The sequence below is a fragment of the Cryptomeria japonica genome, chromosome 3 (genome assembly GCF_030272615.1).
Source record: "Cryptomeria japonica chromosome 3, Sugi_1.0, whole genome shotgun sequence".
NCBI lineage: Eukaryota > Viridiplantae > Streptophyta > Pinopsida > Cupressales > Cupressaceae > Cryptomeria > Cryptomeria japonica.
The window spans coordinates 990,286,682-990,313,187 of NC_081407.1; the positions used below are offsets into that span (position 1 = coordinate 990,286,682).

At 37.0% G+C, this 26,506-nt stretch overlaps 1 protein-coding gene across 5 annotated transcripts in view; it reads left to right on the plus strand.

Annotated features, from left to right (window-relative positions):
* LOC131036755 (uncharacterized) overlaps positions 1 to 26,506 on the plus strand; it is a 247,129-nt gene that overhangs the window by 110,783 nt on the left and 109,840 nt on the right. For all 5 annotated transcript variants that reach the window (XM_057968728.2, XM_057968730.2, XM_057968727.2 and 2 more), the window contains 6 exons: positions 19,035 to 19,121; positions 19,243 to 19,395; positions 19,553 to 19,648; positions 19,784 to 19,843; positions 19,964 to 20,085; positions 20,164 to 20,251. In XM_057968728.2, coding sequence (XP_057824711.1) covers positions 19,035 to 19,121; positions 19,243 to 19,395; positions 19,553 to 19,648; positions 19,784 to 19,843; positions 19,964 to 20,085; positions 20,164 to 20,251 — 606 coding nt within the window. The remainder of the gene's footprint in view (positions 1 to 19,034; positions 19,122 to 19,242; positions 19,396 to 19,552; positions 19,649 to 19,783; positions 19,844 to 19,963; positions 20,086 to 20,163; positions 20,252 to 26,506) is intronic.

Genomic DNA, 26,506 nt, shown 5'->3' on the forward strand with positions numbered 1-26,506 from the left:
GAAACTTTGGCATAGAAGAAGAAAAATTACATTATAAGTATTACACATAAAGAAGTCCAAAGGAAGGTCAAGGAAGAGAAAGTTCAGGTATCTCATTGTAACAATGAATTAGAGGAAAAGCAAGAGGATCAAGATGTTGAGAAAAATAAAGATAAATAATTATACTAAGGAATCATTAAAACAAGTGCTAGAAAAATTGTGAAGAATAAGATAAGGTTCCAATAATAGCACAAGGTATAGTATATAGTCATCCACATCATCGTGAGAAGAAAAAAACATGGAGGAATGATAGTACAAGAAATAAACAAGACAATCACTATGGACCTACATGGAATCAAAGGCATATTACAATTATCGGTGGTATCACAAAAGTAATGGCTACTCATTGAAGCATAGGACTTACCATGATAAGGAATGAAATCAAAAGGATGCAACAAATTATGGCTCAATAATGGTATCCAAGAATTATCAAGTGAAGGACACAACAAGGATCAATTATGGATGGCTAGATGATTGGTCATGGCATCATATTTGTAATTGCTTGCGACATTCATACTCTTTGGATTCTTCTTGTGTTTCGAGGACAAAACATATCAAGGAGGGATGGCATGTTATGTAACTAAGGATATGATATTATAAGGTATTTAGGTGAATGGAGATGTCAACATGTGGCACACATCTCTTATGTTAATTATATTGGGTCATATGAATAATTTATGTAATTAATTATATCAAGAGTTGAGCGTGCCTTCATTAGGATTTAACCTTCCACAGTATTTTGGAAGAGGTATATATAAAGGAAGGTGATTATCATTGTAAGAGACGTGTGAATTATGATATTGTATTTTGGATCTCTTGGAGATATAGCTTGGAGTGGCTTCTTCCATAAGAAGTATTGTATGGTGTTACCCTACCTTAAAGGTTTACTCTATTTTGGCATGTATTGGATATTAAGGCATATTGGCCCACATACATCTTTTGTGTCATGTGATATCTATCTTTTGCAATATATTATTTCCATTATTATATGTGAAGTTCTTAACATGCAAGATGACGAACAAAGAAAGTTAGCATTGAAGGCACAAATATTCCAATTGATAATTTAGTTGATTTATAAGATGGGGCTTAATCACGTCTTTCACTAGTGTGTTAAGGAGAAGATTTTGGATCTATTCCAAGAAGCACATAAGGGTTTGGTAGGGGGACATGTGGGTCTTGAGGCTACAACAAGGAAATTGCTTCAAGTAGGCCTTTAGTAGCTAACCCTGCATTGAGATGCCAACAAATGTGTATTAGGAATTGATACTTGTTGACAAATAGGGGAGCCCACTCAAAAGGGGTCTAATGTGCCCCTTGAGCCTTCCTAACTTGAAGAACTCTTGAATGATAGGGCATAAACTTCAGTGGATCGTTCAAGACAAGAGGGGTACAATGATGCAACTACGTAGTGGTTGCCACATAGAACTTAATGAAGTTGATTGAAGCCAAGACCAGTACTACAAGATTCATCTGCAAGAAAATAGTTACAAGGTTTTCAATTCCTAATTACAAGTTTCATGGGGAATATTTTGTCAACCATGTAATTAAGCTGATGACTTTGGAATTCTGTATCTTCCATTCATTCTAGAGTTCTTATTACCCTTGGGCCAATTGCTAGGAAAAGGCCATGAACAATGTTTCAAAAGTCAAGTGGCATAGGAGGAGCGAATTGGGAGAACAATTCCCTACAGCACATAAGTGACCATAGGCCATGCTCTCATTTAGGTTATGTTTAGGTAAGAATGTAATAGGCTGCCCTAAACGCTGTAGTTTCCTCTGTCAAGTCCCGTTTTTGGTATTACTTCAACAGTTTGCTATCTTCAATAAGGTCGGTTTTTTTTATGTCACTGAGTTTAGTTGAACCTGGTGCGTTTGGTTTTGCATTGCTTGCCATTCACATTCATCAACAATGATACCATTGACTGAAAATAAACTTCAGAATATACACAGTGCCAATCCAATGAACACGTCTCTTAATTATAAATGACAGCGAGAATTTACAACTATTTTCAAATATGGACTGTTCAAATAATACCGAACCAGTATTACATTTAACTCCAAGTCATTCAATTTATTTGTAACCTTTTGCAGACTACACTACAATCAACACCAACAGCAAATACATTTGTCACAGTACGAGTTTAGCAAATGGAACCTGGTTATTACTTTTTCCTGCGACAGCTTCAGTCTACTGTGGTGCTGTCCAAACAGCTGCTACAGAAAACCCTAATCACTTTCTTCTCACCCAGCTATGGAGTTCTACGCCCAGCTGCTATGTATTCGTCCAACCAATGACCAAATCACGCCCAGCATTGTCTTCTAACCACGACCAGTAGAAAAAGAACCCTGCTTCACAATGCCAGCACTAACCCAGCACTCCACTTCACTCAGTCTTGACACAGGTGGTAAGAGAACACACCCAGCAGTGATAGGTGATTCAGAATAAGACATAATGCGTGACGTCTGGTCTATGTTTGCAATGTAACTTATACCTTGTGTAACCTGCACTTTGCATAACCCGTGGAAACTCTAAGAAGCTGGCCATGACCTCCCTTTCAGCTTTAAAACCTGCTATAATCTCCTGCTGCCCTACGCTGTGTATAATGCCATTCAAACACAAGTTTCTGGAGTTACCTCTGTGTTTCCAAGGTGGCTATCATTTGATACGCCCAAAATGGTGAACTTCCTGCAACACTAGTGCCAGCAAATGCTTCAAATTTAACCCAGCAAGTCTTCCACTTCAATGCCCATCGATTTTTCCCCAAACCATGTTTGTTTTAGAGATTCCCCCAAGTTGATCTTTCACAAGCAAGAGGAATGTCACACTTGAGGGATTTCGTCCCCAAATGCCAATGAAGATTTCCAGAACTGAATCCAGAAAACCAATTTCCAAGAAAGCACAAATCCCAAGATGTCCCAATCTGTATTTAATGCTTTCATTTATATCTCTCATTGGGCTCATTTCCCAAGACACCGCGAATGTGGGATAAATAACTTCTTTTAAAATATCACTTCTCTCTTAAGTGAATAAAGTGGAGTCTTTAAATAAAGTGACTATAAATAAATGTACTTTAATTTAATAGTCACTTTATTAATTTAAACTTCCTTTTTCCTCTGAAAATGACCCTTTGAATAATATAATAATATTTTGACACTTAAGGTGACTGTTTAATGCACCCACGAATTAAAACTTTTCGCCCCAGTTCTAACGAGCTATAACACTAAGGTTGGAATCAAATATTTTAATTAAATTTAAGCAACCTTAGTAAAATAATTAAAATAACTCATTAATGCACCAAATTTGCGAAAACGTGTCAGAACACATCAGAATCAAGTTCCGATTGCACTGGAGTGATCCTGATGACGAATAATAGCAAAAGAGGCTGATTGGGCGACTTACTAAAAATAGACGGCCTCTCCAAGATTCTTGGAGACGAATCTAGGGGCCAGAAATCACTTTGGAAAGTGGCGTATAACTCCACTAAACCAACTGAGCTCATCAGAAACATCAGATTACTCATCTGAACAAGCTGATGTGAACCCAGAGTGTCAGCTACTAAAGCTCGCTAGAGAACCTGAAAAAATTGGGGACATTACAAAGAAGCAGCTTTTCTTATAGAATATTTAGTGCTGAGTGTTTGAAAATCCGTGGAAAAGTGAATGGGTTACAAGGAGAGCCTTAGAGAGCAGCTCAATCAATTAAACAAATTAGGTGAATGATGGCTAAAAACATGGTTTGCCATGGAGGTAGCACAAAGGAGATGGATATATTGGCACGACAAGAACTTCTGAAGAAAGAATTTTAAAGCTTGAGAATTGGTACTCCAGTATAATGACAATTGCAGAATCAAATGAGGCAAATTTAAGGTAATATGGACTCGTCCATCTAAAATTTTGGAGAATGGAACCTGTTGATTGGAAAATCTGGAGCTATACTAGTTAAGAATGTGGTGAATGGCACCAAATTATAATTTTTTTGCCCAAGGACAAAGATGATAAATATGATTGATATAGAAGCAACCAACAATGAGGAAACAAATAATAAAGGCATATTAAATATTGTTGATGATGAATTAAAAATTAAAATGAAGGTACTACTATTAATTTTGAGGAAAAAATAAATAGATGATGAAAAAAGGATGAAAATGGAATTATTTATTTAATTCAACTTGATTTTAATCTAATACCAATCATTGAGTAACCCACTATTGGCCAAACAAAATGTGAATTTGTAGCAGCGAAGCACTGGCAAGAGTGAACAACAAAATCATATTCTCTTTGTGCATTACTAAAGAAGCTCAAGGCTGATTATGCTGAATCATCCAGTTCACCACTTCTCAAACCTCTAGGGACATCTCCTACTTCCCCACATACAACTTTTTCTTGTGTTATCAGTTCTGTCAGAAGGGACTTCAACATTTTAAAAAGGGGGGATAATGTATACTGTTGATTTAATAATGTTTTATTGTAGCCAAATCATTATGTTTTGTCAGCATTAGGTAGTAATGCGATTTCTTGTGTTAGTTTGTTGACAGTTGTATTGTTATTTAAGAAGCAAGTCCATGCCAAAGAAGGTATGCTGATTTGGGCCCTTCCTGTGTTGAACAATTGTATAAGACACTCTCTTTTTGAAAAGATCTGCTTATCTGGTTTTCATTGTGTTCATTCTTATGTCTGTAATCTATTATTTCTGCCATCTGTTACTATAGAATCAGAAGCAAACATCTACATACAGTAAAGTAGCTTTTGTATGTTGGGATTCTAGTAGGCTTTTCATTACCTTTTGAACCTTATAGTTCTTGTGGCGATCAGACCCTTTCATATTTTTTGAAATTTGTTAGATAATTTTAAAATCCAAATATTGCAGTGGATGAGAAAGAAAAATGGAGATAGGTGATCGCTCATGCACAGTTTCTTTCTTAATCATGCAGATGAAACTTTGTTTCCTTTATATTTACTACATGATTGTAATATTGTTTTGAGTCTCTTGTGAATATGTGATCATGTCCCAAAGGGAACCAACTCAATCATGCATGAGAAAGAAAAATGGAGATAGGTGATAGCTCATGCATGATTGCTATCTTAATCATGTAGATGAAACTTTGTTTTGTTCAAATTTACTATATGGTTGTAATTTTGTTTCGAGTCCCTTTGTGAATAGGTTATTATGTCCCAAAGGAAAATCAACTTATTAAACGCCATTGAATTATAAATTAGCATATGTTAAGTCATCTTGATTGTCAGATTGTACTTAGGGGCCAATAGCATGGCTGGTTCTACTAGCTAGCACTTCTTGTATGGCTTGAAACCATCACTTAGCTTACATGAGATCAATACTTGAGGGCGTGTTCATTAATAAAGTTCCTTTAGATATTCCTCCATAAAAACCAATATGTCGACAATTGGAGTTGCACTAATAGTCTAATTGCTCTATTCCTTAAAATTTCCATGCGTGTGACAAAAAGGCAGGTGGGAATAGTACCTATAGGTTTTTTTAACCCCAATTTTAGTATTTTGGTTATATTCAAATTGCTTTTGTTGTAGATATATAATATAATTAATGTATACCAAAAAAGGTACAGGAAGAGATAAATTAGCTTAATAATTTTATTGAGAGAGTCCATCAGCTAATTGAATAGGTTACAAGAAGAATCTGTGCTGTCGAAGTATAGATAGAAGTGATATTCTCTTTTTCGGCGCTTGGGATCTTTTGAAGGACATCATTTGAAGGATAGGATGAGAAGGAGATAGTTTAGAACTATGCTCAACACCCTCCAGTGATGTGTACAGGACTTTAAAAGTATTCCCTATGGAATCTCCACTTCTTATCCCTCAACCCTTCTTATGCATTTTCCACCCACCAGCAATGTGTAGAGGACTTTAAGTTTAAACGCATTTCCTATGGAATCTCTGCTTCTTATCCCTCAACCCTTCTTATGCATTTTCCATGATATCCCGTTGAAGACCAAAGGATCTTTGACATTACTCTTGACTATACAGCTGCTTCTAGTGAAACCATCACTTTAAGAAACCTGAAAACTACACATTTGTCCTTGTTGTTATAAAACTGTCACCTGTGATAATGAGTTATTATGAAAGCTCACTTTTCACTGCTGCAGAGACTAATGGCTATGTAGCCCCTGTGTGTGTTATCTGCAAGTTTTGTCTGGGTCAACTGATGAAGGGGTTTTGACTTTTTACTGATCCTTATGGATCAATCTGAGTATGCCCATGCTGTTTGGATTTTTGGTATTTTTTTATACGATAGCTATTCTGTCATGTTTCCACAAATCATTCTGAAGAGTGCTCAAGACTCAGATTTGCAAAAAAGAAATGGTTGTCGGGCTTTTCTTTTCTCTTTGTTTCTAATTGGTTGGGTTCTCTAATTCCTTGGTAATCATCAATCTACCTTGTGGGGAGGTTTACAGATGGTGCTCTCTAAATTTTTAAGATGTCATGGCCAAATGAGAAATGTTGGATTCCATGAGGTTTAATGTTCAAATGAATTGAATGTACTAAAATCTGAGGATGATAAATTACACTTGCCAATTACATGGAGCTAGATTGTGCATATGTTAATTTGAAAATAGAGACGAATTCTTTCAAAATTGATCCAATTCCCTCATAAATTACTTTTTCATATAATCAGAGGTCTTTGAAAATATGTGATCTCCTATATGAGTTAAATGGAAAAGAAAATAGTTGGAAATCTTTCCAATATTGCTAGTCTTGATTACTCTTTTATCTTGTACTCTATTTGGTTTCAAATTTCATTGAGGTAAAAGAGAGAAACTCTGTGAGTGAAGGCTACTGTCTAGAGGCATTTGAATAAAAAACTGAATTTTACAAAGCTTTATTGCTGTGGTAAATGGCTTTTGGTGCCACTGTTTCATACATTAAGATTGTTGCAAGTCTAACCCTAACTCTTTAAGGTCACAAACATTTGGAATGCACATGGAATGAACCCAAAACTATCTATTATCTTCATGTGGCAGTGATATCTATAGAGGATGATTTATACTGAGGGATCATCTTGAGCTATTTATTTTGTATTTGTTTACCAAATACCGTTTTACTTAGCTTACTTTGATGTCAATCTCCATCCATTTGGAAAGGGTATTGTTGTGACGTATTCACACATCGCCCCATTGCAAATGGGGACCCTTGCTTTTTTTGCCTTCTAGGGTTTGTTTTTTGGGTCTTTTAGGGTTTTGTCTGTTAGCCTTTGTAGGATGAGTGCTGTCAGGAGGATCGCTGGATGGCAGGCTTTGCCTGAGCCGGGTTGAGTCCACAGGGCCCCAGAATTAGGGTTTCCTTGAGAGTCTTCCTTAGGGCCTGGTTTTGCTCTTGTTGCTAATTGCGCCTTGCTTGGTGAGTGAGTATCATCCTTGAAGGTCTGAATTAGGTCAAGTTGGTTAGTGATGAAGTCTGGAATGTCGTCCTGATCTTCAAATGCCCTGAAATTTGGCTGTCTGGAATGTCCTGATCCTGAAATTTGACTAAGTCTGGAAAATTGAAGAATCCTCCAAAAACTAGATTTTGCAATATAACTTCTGGAGGTCCGAAACCACTCTCAAACATCCTGGAAGTATATATGGAATATAACTTAAAGTTTAAGAAAGAATCTTTCTTCTCTCTTATACTTAAATGTTATATTCCATAAAATGATCCTGACGGAGAGACCAAAATGTCAAATTTCGCTCTTGACCCTTCCAAAGGGTCCAAAGCGAATTTCGCTCCTGACCCTTCCAAAGGGTCCAGAGTGAAATTCTCCATAAGACATTCTAGTTTGAACCAAACTTAGAACCAACTCGTTCCCAGGCATTTTTGAGGGCAAAACACTTGTTTGGATGGAGAAATGTGAAAATGAAGTCAGGATTTTGGCCAAGATTAGGAATTTCACTCCTGACCCTTCCAAAGGGTCCAGAGCGAAAATCCTTATACACCTCAATTTATCACTTGTCAAGACCAAGTTCATAGTTTCTAAGGCATGCTTGGAGGTGTTTTTTGAATGTTCTAGCCTTGTAAAGATTGAAAGATGAGGAATTCTAGCCTAAAACATGAATTTCGCTCCTGACCCTTCCAAAGGGTCTAGAGCAAAAATCTTCTTAAAGCTCATTTTTTTTTTTTAAGATTGACTAAATTTTGACTTGCAAGGTATCTTGGAAGGAAGATTGGACGTCCTTGTTGATTTGGAAGCATGAGTAAATGGAGAATTTTGGCCAAGAAAGGATTTTCGCTCCTGACCCTTCCAAAGGGTCCAGGGCGAAATTCCCAAAAGGCTCTTATTTTGCAATGAAGAAGGTCAAGTTTTTGACATGAATGGAAGAAGAATAGCTTGTTTTTGCCTCCTGAAGAAGTTTCAAATTGAAAAAATGAAGGATTTTGCCCAAAAGGAGAATTTTCGCTCTTGGCCCTTCCAGAGGGTCTAGGGCGAAAATTCCTCAATCACCTATTTTCTTGCAAAGTCAAGTCAAGTTTTGGTTTTTATGGCATGGATGAGAGAGGAATAGTGTTTTCTTCCTTTGAGAGGTGAATTCAACTTGAAAGGATGATGGAATAAGCCTAAAACCTAATTTTCGCTCCTGACCCTTCCAAAGGGTCCAGAGCGAAAATTTCTATAGGAAATATTTCTTGCCTTGTTTGGTCAAATTGAGGTGTCAAAGGCATGATGAAAGGAAGAAAGAGCATATTGAAACCCTTAGGCATGTTTAGAAGTGATGAAAACGAAGGATTCTGGCCAGGAAAGGAAATTTCGCTCCTGACCCTTCCAAAGGGTCCAGAGCGAAATTCCTTGTAAGCCTATTTTTGAGCCTTTCTTGGACATGAGACTTTATTCCTAGCATGATGAAAGGTGAAATCCCACTAAGCAAAGAAGTTTCAAGGTGAAAAAATGAAGATTTTTGGTCAAGATTGAAACTTTCGCTCCTGACCCTTCCAAAGGGTCCAGAGCGAATTTTCTTAAAATCACTCTTTGCTATCAAGTTTTGCTAAGACAAATATGGGATAAGGTGAAAAATAGAAGGAATTGCCCCTGGGAGTAACTTGAGGTTGCAAGAAATCATTGAAAAGTGAAGGAATTGAGCCAAATGGTGAATTTCGCTCCTGACTCTTCCAGAGGGTCCAGGGCGAAAATCCTAAAACCTATCTTTCTTCCAAAGATTGGACTAGACCAAGCTTAGACATGGGTTTGAGAGGACTTTTGAATTGCCTTGAAGTGGAATTGATTGCTAAGAATGAAAATTTTGAAGCCAAGAGGGAAATTCGCTCCTGACCCTTCCAAAGGGTCCAGAGCGAAATTTCCAAATTCTCCCTTTTTCTTGCAAATTTAAGACAAGATTTTTCTATTCATGACTTGGATGGGAGTGAGGCGTGATGTTCCATGCCTTGGAAATGATTTTAAGATGAAAGGATGAAGGAATTGCCCTAAAACCTAAAAATCGCTCCTGACCCTTCCAAAGGGTCCAGAGCGAAAAATCCAAAACCAGTGAATTCCTTTCAAATTTGTGCTAAGACAAGGCTAAACCAAGCTGGAAATTGCCCTTGAGACCACCTTTGAGTGGATGTTTGTTCCAAAAAATGATGATTCTAGGTCAGAGAAGGGTTTTCGCTCTTGACCCTTCCAAAGGGTCTAGGGCAAAAATCTCAAAATCCCCTATTTTGCCTTGCAGGAACAAACCAAGCTTGGATTGAGTGAATGAAGAAGACCATTGCCTAGCCTTGGGAGGTGGATTGAAGACAGAATGATGGAGGAGTAAGCCTAAGCAAGGAAAATCGCTCCTGACCCTTCCAAAGGGTTCAGGGCGAAAAACATCAAAGTCACCTTTTCCTCCAAAATTCAAGTGAAACTAGGCCTGGGCTACAATAAAAGATGCCATTTGGAATGCCTTGAAGAAATTTAGACCTTCACAAAATGAGAATTTTGAGCTCAGGAGAGAATTTCGCTCCTGACCCTTCCAAAGGGTCCAGAGCGAAATTCCCAAAAATGCAATATTTCCTTCAAAGTTTTGATGAGCTAACCCAGTAATGGAGATAAATGAACCCTGGAGATTGCCTTGGAGGAGGTCAACGATCAAACTAAGGTGAATTTTGACCTAATAAGCAAAAATCGCTCCTGACCCTTCCAAAGGGTCCAGGGCGAAATTTACACTTTCACCTAATTTCCTCATGTAAAATGATAAAAGTTTGAAATGCAAGACTTTGATTAGGTCAAAACAAACATAAGCTCGCCTTTCGGGAGATTTTGGAGTCAAAAAACAAGGTATTCAGGACCTAATTTGAAAAATCGCTCCTGACCCTTCCAAAGGGTCCAGGGCGAAATTCTTGAAAACACCTATTATTCACCTTGTTTAGGCTAAGTTGAAGGCAAAATGCAAAATTGTGATGGCAAACCTAGGTTGTGAAGGTTTTGATTCATGAAGCAAACTAGCCTAGATGAGAGTTCAAACAAGTCTTGAAATAATTTAGGCCTTCATCACTTTGGATATTTCAGTGCCTAAGAAGCAAAGAGCCTTCATTAAGCCTTGATCAAACCTTGATATTCCTCAATTTTCACTAAATTAGCCAAATTCAAGACATTTGGGGAGTCTAAATCAAGTTCACATGAATTAAGGCATTTGCAATTTAATTAATTAATTTCTAGGCCTTGAAATAATTGAAAAAATCCAGCTTTGAGCTTTGGAATTAATTTAAAAAATTAAAAAATTATGCTTGAGCGCTCAAAAATCATTATTGTGCCTTTACAAACAAGTCTGCCATCTTTTGAGAGGAGTTTTATTTTATTTTATTCCCTATTTGCCAAGTCGGCCTTGAGGGAAATCAAGGTGAGCGCCCTATATAAGGGAGGCGTATTGTAGCATAGTCAAATCATTCTTTCATTATCTCTCATGCGAACTTGAAGAGCATATTTGGAGGTGCGAAATTGAGCAAGTTGGAGGATAATTTCCAGATTTTGGAAGGTGTTTGAAGGCGAATTTCCAGATTTTGAGAAGCTAGTGGAAGGCGAAGCTTTTTGAAGGCTAATTGCGGCGTAATTCATCCAAAGGAAGACCACAATTCAATCCTTATCCAGCAAAATCTGATCTTCTTTCTTCATTTTTCAAGGTTCATAGTTAGGCTTTCAAAGGAGAAGGTATGAAGAATCCTTTTTGAAGTTCTTAGTCAAGACTTGTTTTGATTTCATAGCAATCTTTTAAAGTCTAAGTCTTGAAAAATCTAATTTCTATTCATAATTAATTTGAAAATTTAGAATTCTTGAATTTATTTTGTCATTTTCAAATTAATGTCTAATATGTTCCCTTGAAAGGTCTTAGATCCTATGCTATAAGATATTATACTCGAAGACTAACTTTAATCTTTTGTGTAGGCATCAAATGACGACCCCCAAAGCCGGAGGATCAACTACTTGGCAGACCCTCATCAAAGAAGATCAAGTCAGGACAAGGACGATCTCCTCCAGTCCAGCATCATTAAGGACGACCTTCTCCATCTATCTTCTAGTCCAGCATTTGAAGGAAGGCATCACCAAATTGGCATCAACCAAGTGTTAGATAAGGTGGCATCCCAGTCATCACTCCATTCGGATTGGTCCACCTCAGCATGTCCAGATTCAATGTACCTGGCTCATTAAAGATGGCACAAACTTCGATGTACCTACTTCGGCTATCCATTGGTCGAATATTCCAAAGAAGACATGTGTCCAAATAATGCAATTATTTCATTGGTCAGAATTAAGTTTGTTGTAACAAACCCTAAGTAAGGTTTCATTGTAGAATCTTGGCCATTGATCTCAAATTGATCTTAACCATTGAATTGTTTTGTGGGCACTATATAAGCCCTGGCTCCTCATTTGTAAAGGCTAATAGTGAGTCAATAGTTAGTCAATGGTTAGCTAATAGACAATAATTGGTCAATAGTTGATAGTTGGTGAATAGGTAGTAGAATAGCAGGTAGAATAGCAATTAGAGTAGACTAGGAAGAAAAGACAAGACATTGTTGCTTTAATTGTAAAGGCTTCTTTTTCATTGAAGATATGGTGAAATATGTCGTTTCGTTGCAATATGCATGGTCTCTTGTTGAATCTTCATTTTAGAAGATAGATAATTAAATTGAATGAAAGAAGTCGTTGAATGCACCTGTGTGGAATCCGTCTAATCCATACCACTAGCCTCTTACTGATTGTAAGTGCGCCCTGCGTGGTCAACTGGCATAAAATGAGCTTAATCTCAAGTCATCACACGTCTATTGTTCATGCATTAACTTGAATGATGATCAGTATCTGATGGTGTCCGATTTGAATATATTTGAAGCATCCCCCAGAAGATCGCACTGAGTTGGTGTTGAATTGTTCAACTTGATGGTGAGACCCAGCCCAGTAGGACTCCACCTAGTCGTTCATCCATCTTCTCGCATTCTAGGTAGTAGAGTAGATGTCCTGAACCCTGCATCTTTTGTCATTTGTTTGTCTTCCAGTTAGTTAATAGGACCTGTGATTCCAGCAAATCAGACGTTTAGGTCGTCAAGTGTAAGTTCCCTTGTGATTCCAGCAAAATCACATCATACCACAGAGAGCTTATCCACACGTAGAGATCCTACATAACTGAACCTTGGAGTTACTCCGTCTGATCCTTCAGCGAGATCTTCAGCAGTCGGGAACTTTGTTCAAGAGAGGATAAGATACTTAGGTATTTTATTCTGTGTTCGCATGTGCATGAAAAACACATCAACATGTATGAAACTTGGTTAGGATAAAAACCATTGAATAAAATGCAGAATTTAATAAAGCTATATTTCTGTGCAAGTGGGGATTTTGGTGCCTCTCTTTCATACCTTAAGGCTGTTGTGAGTCTAACCTTGACTCCAAAAGGTCAGGAATATTGTGAATTTGCATGGGATTGATAAAAAATTGCCCTTTATCTTCACATCACTATGATATGCATAGAGGATGATACACTGAGTATCATTGTTGTGCTGTTTATTTTGTATTCATTAGCAAACATCCTATACTTGGGTCTCTTTTATGTTGATCTCCATTTATTTGGAAAGATGAAATTCAGTTAGAATGGCAACCGTTGGACATGATTCCAATGTTTTTGTTTTATGCACTTTCTTTGGTACATCTCCTAAGCACTTTGGATTGTTTTTTCTACATTTTTATTGGAATATGTAAAGACCCGCTTATTTGTTTAGTTGTCTGTATTTAGCATGTTTATCCTTTGGACCATAGATGAAAAACTCGGCGAGCAATTCAAAAACTCGCGAGTAATCGCGATCCATAATCCCGCGCGAGTTAATCGCGGAAATACTCGGGGCGATTTTTTTATATACTCGCCGCGATTTTTTTTGGCAAATAATCGCTGTTAATGGCCAAAACCCGCCCGAAACGCGGCACAAAATGCGAGAAAAACGCGACTTAAGTCGCAGGCAAAAAAAAAACCGAAGTCTTTATTCCATTTCGCGGCTCGCGCGACTCCGGAAGGCAAAAAACGCCACGCGATTTGCATAGGGTTTGCATTTGCACGCACGACCAGGTATCTTTTTGTATTGTTTCATTTCGAATACACAGTCATTTTGACTGTGTAATACATAGTCATTTGAAATGACTGTGTATTACACAGTCAAAATGACTGTATTGTTTGCATTTGCACGCACGACCAGGTATCTTTTTGTATTGTTTTATTTCGAATACACAGTCATTTTGACTGTGTAATACACAGTCATTTGAAATGACTGTGTATTACATAGTCAAAATGACTGTATTGTTTGCATTTGCACGCACGACCAGGGATCTTTTTGTATTGTTTTATTTCGAATACATAGTCATTTTGACTGTGTAATACACAGTCATTTGAAATGACTGTGTATTACACAGTCAAAATGACTGTATTGTTTGCATTTGCACGCACGACCAGGTATCTTTTTGTATTGTTTTATTTCGAATGACTAAGACTGTGTAATACACAGTCATTTGAAAATGACTGTGTATTACACAGTCTTAGTCATTTCAAATGACTGTGTATTACACAGTCACAGTCATTTCAAATGACTGTGTAATACACAATCATTAGTAATTAGTAATTACAATTTACAGTCATTTCAAATGACTGTGTATTACACAGTCATCAGTCATTTGAAATGACTGTGTAATACACAGTCATTTGAAAATGACTGTGTATTACACAGTCACAGTCATTTCAAATGACTGTGTAATACACAGTCATTTCAAATTTTCAAATGACTGTGTATTACACAGTCATCATTACACAATCACAGTCATTTCAATTTTCAAATGACTGTGTAATACACAGTCATTTCAAATTTTCAAATGACTGTGTATTACACAGTCATCATTACACAGTCACAGTCATTTCAATTTTCAAATGACTGTGTAATACACAGTCATTTCAAATTTTCAAATGACTGTGTATTACACAGTCATCATTACACAGTCACAGTCATTTCAAATGACTGTGTATTACACAGTCATCATTACACAGTCACAGTCATTTCAAATGACTGTGTAATACACATTCATTTTCAAATGACTGTGTAATACACATTCATTTTCAAATGACTGTGTATTACACAGTCATCAGTCATTTGAAATGACTGTGTAATACACAGTCATTTTCAAATGACTGTGTAATACACAGTCATTACAGTCATTTCAAATGAGAAATGACTGTGTATTACACAGTCATTTTCAAATGACTGTGTATTACACAGTCATTTTCAAATGACTGTGTAATACACAGTCATTACAGTCATTTCAAAATTTCAAATGACTGATGACTGTGTAATACACAGTCATTTTCAAATGACTGATGACTGTGTAATACACGGTCATTTGAAATTTTGAAATGACTGTGTAATACATAGTCATTTTCAAATGACTGATGATTGTGTAATACATTAATCATTAATGTACATTGTAATTAATGACTGTGTATTACACAGTCAATTGTGAAATACTCATAGTCATTTGAAAATTTGAAATGACTGTCAACTGTGTAATGTCAATGTGTATTAAAGTATTTCATTTAAATTTAAATTTGAAGTTAAAAACTTAAAAAAATACACAACCAATTAAAAATTTTAATTTTAGAGAGTCATCTATTTTGACTGTAAATAAAATAGAGTTATACAGTCATTGTAATTTTTGGAGGTTTGTGATTTTTTTTGGTAACAATGTTATTTATCTCTAAATGTTGCCTCTCTTTTGCTAGGTTCTTTTCCACATCTTTTTGAAAGAAAATGGATTCAGCTTCTACAGTTAAAGTTGGTGGCAAAAAGAGAGACCCTTGTTGGAAACATGGGAGACCAGGTCCAAAACGAGGAGATGTTTTTTGCAACCATTGCAAAAAAATTGTAAAAGGTGGCATTAATAGGTTCAAATATCACCTTGCAAAAATTCAATGCCGAGATACCACAAGCTGTACGGAATGTACTGAAGAGGCTACGAGAGATGCAATAGCAACGCTTGAAGCATATGATCAAAGGAAGGCAACAAAAAAGAGAACAGCAGAGGCAATGGCAGCCCCAAGGGCAGATTTGAGTTCCATGGGGTCACATACAGATGTGGGGACATCTGGTTCTTCCCTTGGGCCACGGATACGAGCAAAGGGAACTTTGGACAGCAACATGGAAAACTTCTTTATTCCACGTAACACTCCTGGTGCACAACCTGGATTGCTTGGCACTGCATGGAATAAAGAGGCTCACCAACAAGCCAAGGTGGCGTGTGCTAGATTTTTTATCTACAACGATGTTCCGTTCAATGCTATTTCTAGTCCATCTTGGGACCAATTGGTCACCGCGTTGACTGTGGCAGGTAAGGGGTTCAAATCCCCAAGCCGTTACGAGGTAAGTGGACCGTTATTGCAGGATGAGGTCCAAAACACTCATGCATTAGTGGAAGAGCAAAGGACTATTTGGGAAAAGAATGGCTGCACCATTCTTTCTGATGGATGGACAGATGGTAGGAACAGGACACTCATCAACTTTCTAGTTGCTTCAGGAGGACAGTTAGTATTTTTAAAATCAATTGATGCCTCCAATGAAGTGAAGAATGCGGAGACCTTGTGCAACATGTTGGATGAAGTGGTGATGGATGTGGGAGTGCAGAATGTCATCCAAGTTGTGACTGATAATGCAGCTGCATATGTGGCAGCCGGCAAACTTCTAATGGCTAGACATCCGACATTATTTTGGAGCCCTTGTGCTGCCCATTGTCTTGACTTGCTCCTTGAGGACATAGGGAAACTAAGTTGGGTAAAGAAAGTGGTTGAAGATGGAAGGAATATCACCAAATACATCTACAATCACACATGGGTCCTGAATCTTATGAGAGAACACACTGAAGGTAAGGATCTTGTGCGGTCGGGGGTCACACGCTTTGCTACCAATTTCCTCACCTTGCAGAGCATACTTGCTACATTGCCCAACCTGAAGCGGATGTTCGTGAGTGAAAGATGGTTGGGGAGTCCTTATGCTACAAAGCCTGAAGCAGAGAAGGTTGTGATTGCCATTTTTGATACTAATTTTGCCAAGATGGTGGAGGAGATCATCAATGTAAGTTTTGAAACTTTAATTGATGATTTATTATTTAATTTTCTAATATTTCAATCTGCTGATTTTGTTAGATTTTTTATATCTAGGTGTCGGAACCGTTGGTGAGGGTGCTACGAATGGTGGATGGGGATCATAACTCCATGGGGTATCTATATGAGGCCATGGATAAGGCCAAAGAGGCGATTCAACACTTGTATGGGTCAAACAAGACCAAGTATGAACCCATATGGCGCATAATTGATCGGAGGTGGAACCATCAACTCCACCAACATATTCATGCTGCTGCCTACTTCTTGAATCCCAAGTTTTTTTACTCTCCGAGTTTCAAAGCAGATGCAGAGGTTAGAATTGGCCTTGACACATGCATTCGGAGATTAGTTGATGATGAGATCCTTCGAGACCTGATACTTGATGAGTTGCAGAGTTATAAGAAGGCCTTAGGGGAATTGTTTTCTTCACCTGATTGCAAACGTAGGAGAGCCACCTTACGACCAGGTAAAAAAAAACATATGTTTAATTTTTACCATTTATTTCTCTCTTTAAGATTATTGAAATCTTTACAAGTTATAAATCACATTTTGTATCCTTGCAGATTTGTGGTGGGAAGATTATGGTGCCACAACGCCTAATCTTCAAAAGCTTGCCATCCGCATATTATCACAGCCTTGTAGTGCTTCTGGTTGTGAGCGCAACTGGAGTGTTTTTGAGAACATCCACACAAAAAAGCGCAATAGGTTGACTCAACAACGCTTGAATGATCTTGTCTATGTGCGGTACAACATTCGATTACATGAGAAGAAGGTGCTAGGGCAAGATTCACATGAAGCACTTGACTTGGATGACATTGATCCATATGCAGCAGAATGGGTTGCTTCTCCTGATGATGTTGATAATGATTTGGATCCATTCCTTACTAATGAGCAGCTGAGTGAGTTGGAGAGGGCAGGAGAGGAATGGGATGCGGAAGTGGCAGCACGTGAGGAGGAGCAGGAGGTTGATCATGCAGAAGAGGCACCTGTTAGTGTTGAGGATGTTGCCACTACTTCAGCACCACCCACCCAACGGCCACAATCTATTTTGAGCTTTAGTCGTAGACGCAATTTATGATTTCTTATTTTCATAATTTCATTGATACCAAACTTTGAACTTGATATGTAATCAGAATTTCAGAGGTTCTTGTTTTGTGGTCTATGACTCTATAACTCTATGAGACTGTCACTATGGTACGTTGATATGTATTGAACTCTTATACATATGTTGCACTTGGTTTTTGGTTTATGCTATGATACTTGCATTTGTTGCTATGTATTACCAAAAAAATTTGATTTATATATCATGGAAATCATATATGTTATACAAATTTGGTGTAAATGTGTGTTTTTGAATTATATATAAAAAAAAAATGTATTTTCAAATGTTCGATAAAGTTGCCGAGTTTTGCCGAGTTTTTTGCCGAGTTTTGGCGAGTCCCGAGTTTTTAAAATTTTTTGGCCTTGCCGAGTTATTGCAAAATCCGAGTTTTTCATCTATGCTTTGGACAACAAAATAAATTGCTCCCAAGTATATATGTAGATTTGTAAACTAGAATTGCCTAGAAATAATGGATATTATCCTGTTCCCATAGACATAGATAGTGTGAGCATTCTAGTAATCAGTTCCTGGAGAACGGTGTGTTGGTACCATGACATCAAAGGTGAATATTACCATCTAAGAACAAAGGTATACCATGTCATATTTTAGTTTTCTCGTGCTTGAACAATCTTAGCTGGGAATTCTTGATGTATGCATTATGTTGTCTTTATGTACAAAAAATTTAGTTGGTAATTGATGATTTATCGAGCTCACTTTTGGAATATGGAAATTGCATTGAATTTTATCAGCATTATTGATAGTACAATATCTTGGTTTGTAGATGCCATGCTAATGTTTTATGCTGCTATTCTTGATTTATGGAGCTTCTTTCTAAACATGGAAATAGCATTGATTTTGATTGCCGGTGTTGATACTTGATAGTGATTTAAGTTGTTCTGTAGATGCCATTTAATGTTTTATGTTACCATTTTTGATTTACAGAGCTCACTTTCTAAGGAATAACATTGAATTTTATTATTATTTTTGATGATACTTTTTCTTGGTCTATAGATGGCTTGTTAATGTTTTACACGAACTATGTTACTGGGAATGTAGTTTCTTGCATGGTTTTAGCTACACCTATTAGAAAGATAAAAGAAACCATTTCTATTACGTTTCTCATGTTACTTATTGTGATTTTAGCCACGTAATTTTAATAAGGTGTTTGTTGGCTTATAAGTTATATCAAAGCTATTTTTTTTTATCACTGGATTACTCTGAACATGGTCTTTTGTCAGCAAATGGTATAATTTTAGATGTCTTTTGTTTCAACATTTTTCAATTTTCTTTTGCAGCTGTCTGAGCTTGTCAATGTGGAAGGTTATAGTGACTGGATACGGTTGGTGGCAGAATTTACATTAAAATCTTTGCAATCATGGCAGGTTTGAACCACTTCTTCATATGTTTTAAGTCAACAGGCAACATCAATTAATTTATAAGAGTAAGCTTACAAGATCTTGAATTTCCAATCTTCCAATATAAGTTCTCTTTTGTTGAATGCAGTGGGCTAGCAGCAGTGTTTATTATCTTTTAGGTCTTTGGTCCAGGTTAGTGACATCTGTTCCATATTTGAAGAGTGACATGCCAAGTCTTCTCGATGAATTTGTACCTAAAATAACTGAGGGATTCATTACTTCGAGATTTGATTGTGTTCAGGTATGATTATATTTGGTCATATATATTTCTAGGATTCATTTATAAAAAAGTGTTTACTTGTGCATCTGTCTAAGTTCTTGCAGAATATATCATATAAACAGTACACAGTATTAAATGTCACATAGTGTTTCAAACTTTCAACATTGTCATCTTTTAGGCCATACTGCCAGATGACCTTTCAGAAGATCCTTTGGACAACGTTGAACTTCTTCAAGATCAGCTTGACAATTTTCCATATATATGCCGATTTCAGGTGCTGCTATATTTTTCGAAATCTCATTTGCTGGTTATAATTTTGTGACCTAAGAATTTCAAGTGTCACAGAATATTTGAGATTTATAGATATTAGTTAAATATATTTTTTCTACTAATTTTCTTTTGTGTGCAGTACGAGACCAGCAGTTTGTACATTATAAAACTTTTAGAGCCTATACTGCAGACATATACGGTACATGTTTTGACATAATTAAAGGCTTCTTTTACACATAAAATAATTGGCTACATCTTTCCTATAAACTCAAGTGTGTATGTGCAGTTTCAGATAATGATTTACATTATATTTATGTAGGAAGGAACGAGGCTGCCAACGAGTGGGGACAGCAATGAGCTGTCTATAGTAGAAGGACAACTTGCTTGGATTGTTCATATCATTGCATCTATCATAAAATTCAAACCAAGTACAAGTTGCAGGTATCATTGGTTTGAGAAATATCAGATATTCCTACTCTGGATTTGCATTCAACACTGACAATATACAGTGCTATACAGTGCAGAGCCACATGAAATTATTGATGCAGAACTTGCAGCACGCGTTTTTCAGCTGATTAACATCTCAGATACAGGATCCCATGTTCAGGTAAATATTATCTGGTATAATTTAATACAAATATCTAAGAACTGAGTACTTTGAGTGTTATGTTAATAGGTTGTTGTCTGTTCTCCCAGTGAAGTGTGCTCTGTCTATGCTACAGAAGCCATTAAGGTCAACTCATTTGAGGCCCTGGAGCAATTGACCCCTTTCCTAGAGTGTTCCCTCTTGATAGTCCTGTGCATCCTCCTGTTAGCTCAGTCACGAGGAATACTCATTCTCTCACATGAACTGTTTCACCACATCTATTCCTTATTATAAAATTGTAGCTGGGCCCAGGAAGATCATCGCGTAAACAAAAATTATGTATGGAAGAGTCAATTAATGGACAATAACCGTGATCAAGCCATTGAGCACCATGGACAACACTAAAAATCATTGGGGACAATATTAGGATCCACGAAAATCAGAATTCTTAACTGGATCAACACAAGATGGTCAACTCAAAGAACATGTATTTTGTTGTGGTTAAACAAGAGTATTTAGTTCACTATTCAAATCTTTCAAATGTAAATTACTAAAAAAATTGTTTCAAGGGTCAATTGTGCTCTATGAAGCTTTATTCGCTACTTAAAGTTTGAAGATGGCTGGTAAGTAATCTCAACTTAGATTTGAATAGGTATTGATCCACTAAATACATCTTCAGCAAGTGTTACATACCTCTAATTTAATAGTGTCCTCAACTAGATCTTGCGATCCACAAAACATAGCTTTCTAGTACAAATCAGTTCAAGCTTCAAAGAAAAATTTATGGTAAGTTTTTTGAATGGTCATAATCTATAGGCAAGAAAGCCACCTTTGTACACTTTAGATGTTATTTTGAGTTTTAATCTTCTATTTTTCATTGGTGAAGTGCTCTGCCTCTGTTATTGAAATTGTGTCCTAAATCCTTGAGGGTATATAAGTCTCGTATTTTTATCTTTGTGTTTTTATTTCAATCGAAACAATTTTTTTTGGAGAGCAATTATTGGGATTCTAAATAAATAATGGGGCCTCAAGATGGTGGGATGGAAGGTAACCCAATAACATATCTTGTAAATTTTAGAGTTAATAGGATGAACGTGCAACCAAAACACATGCAAACTCATTGTATAGAAAGAAAGCAAGAAAGAAAGAAAGAAAGAAAGGAAAAAAAGCGATGGTAGAATAATGTTTTTTTATTCAATGCAACTAAACAAATATAGTACATATATATAATTGTTGGTGTAAATAAATATTCATCATGAATATTATTACACATTACTTAAGTTTACTTAGGAAATGCATTTCATAGTAGTTTGGGTATGAGACACTTGGGTGTTTGTGTCACATTGAGATAGTGTGTGTAGGAGAATTTCCACCTTTTGTGGACTTATTTTGTTGTTACATTCCACATTCCGTGGGTGATCCACCTCATGTGGAATATTTTATTGTTTCTCCTACCTACCCACACCTATTTCCTACCTACCCTTGTTTCTTATTGAGCCACATGTCATATTTGTGTGCTTACATATCCATATTGCCTTGCCTATATAAGCAGGCTCATATTCATTGTATGTAACGCTTGATGATCCAGTTGATCAGTATTTTCATCTTGATAGAATACCGTTTATTCCTATCATCTATTTTGTCTCTCTTTTGTACTTTTCATTGAGCTCTTGATCTTGGCAAAATCTCACAATAACCAAAGGAAACTGGGGTTTGAGAATGAGAATCCCCTTTATCATGAAACTTAGGGAATATTATGTAGGTAATCTTCCTAACTAGAATGTGAGACTTGTGTCTACATCAGATTCCATTTATCATAGGGGCTGGGTGCAAGCATATAAATAATAACAACAAAAGACAGTTACAAATGAGAGATTAAGAAATGGTTGGTCTCTTTGGGCATTGTTGCATTAACACTCTCATATACTCCACCTCTGCCTCTCATTTTTCTCCTTTATTCTCTCCTTCTCATCTATTCTTTTCTTTGCCCTTCTTACCTCCTATTTATTTTTTCATTTTATCCCACATATACTGATGTAGTGAGCATGCAATGTCTATTATTATGTTTTGATAATAATGGTTATTTGACCATGTATTAATTGTCGGGTATAAGCATCAGGTAGTTATAAGTTTCGATTGGTTGATGGATGTGTTCCTCTTGGCAATCATAGGGTCCTTCAAATATATTGTGTATTGTTAAGGAAAGCAGTATGATCTAGTCGAATGAACTCCACAATCTTTGGCTTTCTTCTATAATAATTTCTTGAGCAAATAAAGACATTTGTCTCTTGTATTTGGTATGCACTGTCATCTTTATTATTAATTCATGTATTTAATTTATCAAATATAGCAGTAAACATTTGGCATTGTTGCCTCAAAGGAAGTCAAGTTAGGTGTGAGCGATTCATGCCCTTAGATCCCAATAAAGGTGAGAAGAGGCCACAAGGTGGTCAAGACCAAGTGATATCCTTTACTTCACTCTTTAATTGATTTTCCAAAATTTTCTTATTCAAATCACTACTAGAGTCCATTTGCCCAGTTAATGGTGAGGTCTACTACTGGGGTTCTCTACCTGCATTAGGATCTAGTTGAGGGCTTATTCTATCAACCATAGAATCATTGGAAAATGAGATATAAGTATTGAATATATTGGGAGGGTAGTTTTTATTTTGACTCCCTTCGAAAACATGTATAAGATTATTGAGAGGCCTTCTCTGAACACCGTTAATATTTAGGGCATTATTCTTTGAGTTTATGCTCTTATTTTTTTTAATCTTCCTTTGCCTTGACAATCCTTGCTTTGATTTCATCAAAAACAAGAGCTTGAGGTTTCTTCTTAAGACCCATGGCTGGACTGGGGGGAGAAGGTTAGGAGGGAACTAGATTGGCAAAAACGGTTGTGAAACATAAGGATCAGGTGATCTTTATGGATTGTAGAACAAAGAGAACAATGAAGAAGATTATGAGCAATCGTGGAAAATCCAGTTGGAGGATTCCTAATTCAGAGCACTTCTTGAGAATGAAATAAAAGCTGAAGCCATAATTGGGAAGAGAGGAAACCCTTCATTGAAGATCTCTCAAAGGGAGATTGGGAAGAAATTGCTAGATACTTATCACTCCTTGAGGAAACATACCAAGACCTTGCCGACCAAGCATGATAGTCATTTGTATAGAGGATAGCGGATGACAAAGAAGAAGAAAGAGACCTTGGACATGAATTAACTGAAGCATTTGAGAATAACCTACACTGCATCTGAGAATGATCCATCTTAGAAGAGCAAACATGAATTGGAGGAATTGAGTTGAAGACCCTAGGACAAAGGGAGTACATGAACAAGTTTGAAGATATCCAAAGTGCAAGGGACACTAAAGGAGGACGTGTAGACAACTTGTATGTGGTTTTGAGTGGAAGCCAAGTGCAAGAGTGCTGAGGTCAAGACAATCTACCTAGTCCAACACACATGGACACAATTAGGCAAGAAAACTGGTGACTCCCTTGGCAAGTTTGAATGTGGAAAGATAGAAACTCCCAAAATTCACAGGAAATGTGTTTGAAGATCTTGTAAAGCACTTCAAGACGCGTGAAACCATATGGATAGTGAGCGACCAAGATGATAAAGACTGTTGGCTGAGAGCATTTCTAGTGACGCTGTAGGGTATAACCATCGACTAGTTCATAGAACTTGATGAGGAATGTACAACCTCATGGGATGCACTAAGAAGGCATTTGAGGTGGGTTTGGACTATTGAGAGACGACAATGAGATCGTGGCAAAGATCTACAACACTAAGGGAAAAACGAGAACGTATGAGCTTACAATCATAGGCTCAAGGAGTTGCTAGTAAAATTGGAGAACCGGCCAACCAATGGACTAAAAAAGCAGTAGTATAGCATTAAATGGAACTAATGCAAGTACAACATCTTCTTTATACAGTCACACACTCTCTAGCTTGCTTTATTGTTTCAAGATTTGAAACAACTTATAATCCGAGTGAATGATGGTCTCCTTCTCTAATACATGTAATGCCACCATTTCTTTGCTCCTTGCATAATGATTTATTATTTTTTGATTGCATGGGATGTCCAAGCTTGAATTGGGTCAAATAGAATTGTGATGCTTCATTATAGAGCTTGGGAGTTGTCATTTAATTTGTTTCTACGCATTAAATTTGCAATCTGAAATGATGTAGCCAATTATTTGTAAATCAGTTTTACCATCTGAAAATGAGATTTATCTATAGTTCCATGGATTTTTGGAATAAGGCGATGGATTTTGTGGATAGGGGGACCAAAGACCATGATTTGGGGATGGCTGCTGGCAAGGTTTAGGGGAGAAACTTCAACAATCCTCATAATTTTAGTATTTGCAATCATTGTTCAGATATGTAGTTTTTATCATAGCTCCACGAAGTGTCTTGATAGGGGGACCAAGGGCCTAGATTTGCGGATGGTGGCAAATTAGTAGTGGGTGGGGTGTGTGTTGATGTATAAGAATCACAAATGAAACGTTGGCAAATTTGTAAAACTTAAATACTGCTAAACTTTGAAGTTTGAAGTGAACATTAACAATTTGACTCTGAACAATGAAGATTTTTGAATATTGAATTCGAAATATATGTAATGGCCCCTTCCAATTTTTGTCCTAGAATTATAATTATAACAAATTAGCATTAGGGTTAATCTTAACTAAGGTTGGTTCACGATACTTCTTTCTAAAGACCAACATCTTTCAACATAACTATTATGCTTAGATTTAATTATTGCAATGAATGAACATTTGGCTTTCATAATACATCCGATAACTATTATATTTAAGCCCTAATCCCTACCTCTAACCTAATCCTCAACACTATGAAGGATGGGAATAACCATGTTAGGGTGCTAGAAACTATCGTTCACAAATAGTGCCTTTGTATGATGTAACACATGCCCATTCCACCGTAGGCCTTATCCATTGCCCTTGTATGATGTAGCATGGTCCATTCCACTGCAGGATTTACCTATCTTGCAAGGTATTAATACTGCCTCTCCTTGACACCTCACCCCGTCCTAGACAGGGGACCCCCGTTGCCCTTTGTTTGTTCTTTCAAACCCTAGCACCTTGCAAATGCCGAAGGAACAAAGGAAATAATCTCACAAAACTTAGAAAATTCCCGAATTTTGTGGGGCAGGTCGCGCGTTTTCAAATCCCGAATTCGCTGTGTAAACCAAGTAAAGCGACGCATCTTCTTCAAATTGGCGGAAAGTGTCCTAAAATATAAATCACGCGATTTCATTGCGAATGCACCAAGGGTCAAGGGCAAGTGCCAAAAGTTCGAGCTTTCAATAGCCAGTAAAAGGCCGAGTTAAAATCCCCATAATGCCTCCAAAATTGCCGAAATGTATGCCGCTCTGCAAACACCCTCTAAGGCCGAGTTTCATTTAAGACAAAGGGGGCGAGTGTATAGTTCGGCCTTTTCTACCATTTTGCAAAACTCAAGCTAAAACCTAAACTCGACATTTTGCAAGGTTTTGCGAAAATGAAGTGAAAGCCCAAATCACCCAAAAGGGCCTCGTGGGCCGAGAATGGAAAGAAAACCGAAATCATGCATTTCGCATTCATAGGCTGAAAATAAGAAGCAAGCTCAAAATCACAAATTCGGCGCCAAATGATCGAAAATAATAAAGGATTCACAATCGCATATTAAGGCTTCATAGCTTGAAAATGAAGGAAGAGGATATCTAAATCTAAAATCGGCCGAACTACATATTTTTTGTGAAAATGGAGGGAAACAAATTCGCACTCTCACCAAAATGCCCGAAAATGACTGCGCGATTGTGGATTTCGGAATTATAGAAGGGTTTGATCGTTTTGCACAGAACTCATACATTTCCTCTCGAAATCGCGAATTCATCAGAAAGCCAAAATCACGTGAATCACGAATTTCATCCCAATAGGCCGAAAAAAAAGCAAGAGTCTAAATCGCAAAAGGGAGTCTTTCTAATCGAAAATGTTCCAAGTTAAAGGGAAATCGCGCAGTTCATTATAAATTCGTATAAAATTGCCGAAGTTTCATATTGAAATGAAAATACGAGGGGGGGGGGGGGGGTCGATTTATTATCACTTTGCCTAGGAGACCCGATTTTGACACTCACATAGGCATTTAAAATTCTTGCATTTTGGCTTGATAAGCCAAATTTTTGAAAGGTGTTTGTATTTTCACCTTAAGGGTTGATTTTTCTCCAACAAAGTGGTAAAGTGCATTTCAAAGGTTACAAAGTCGAATTCACTTAGTC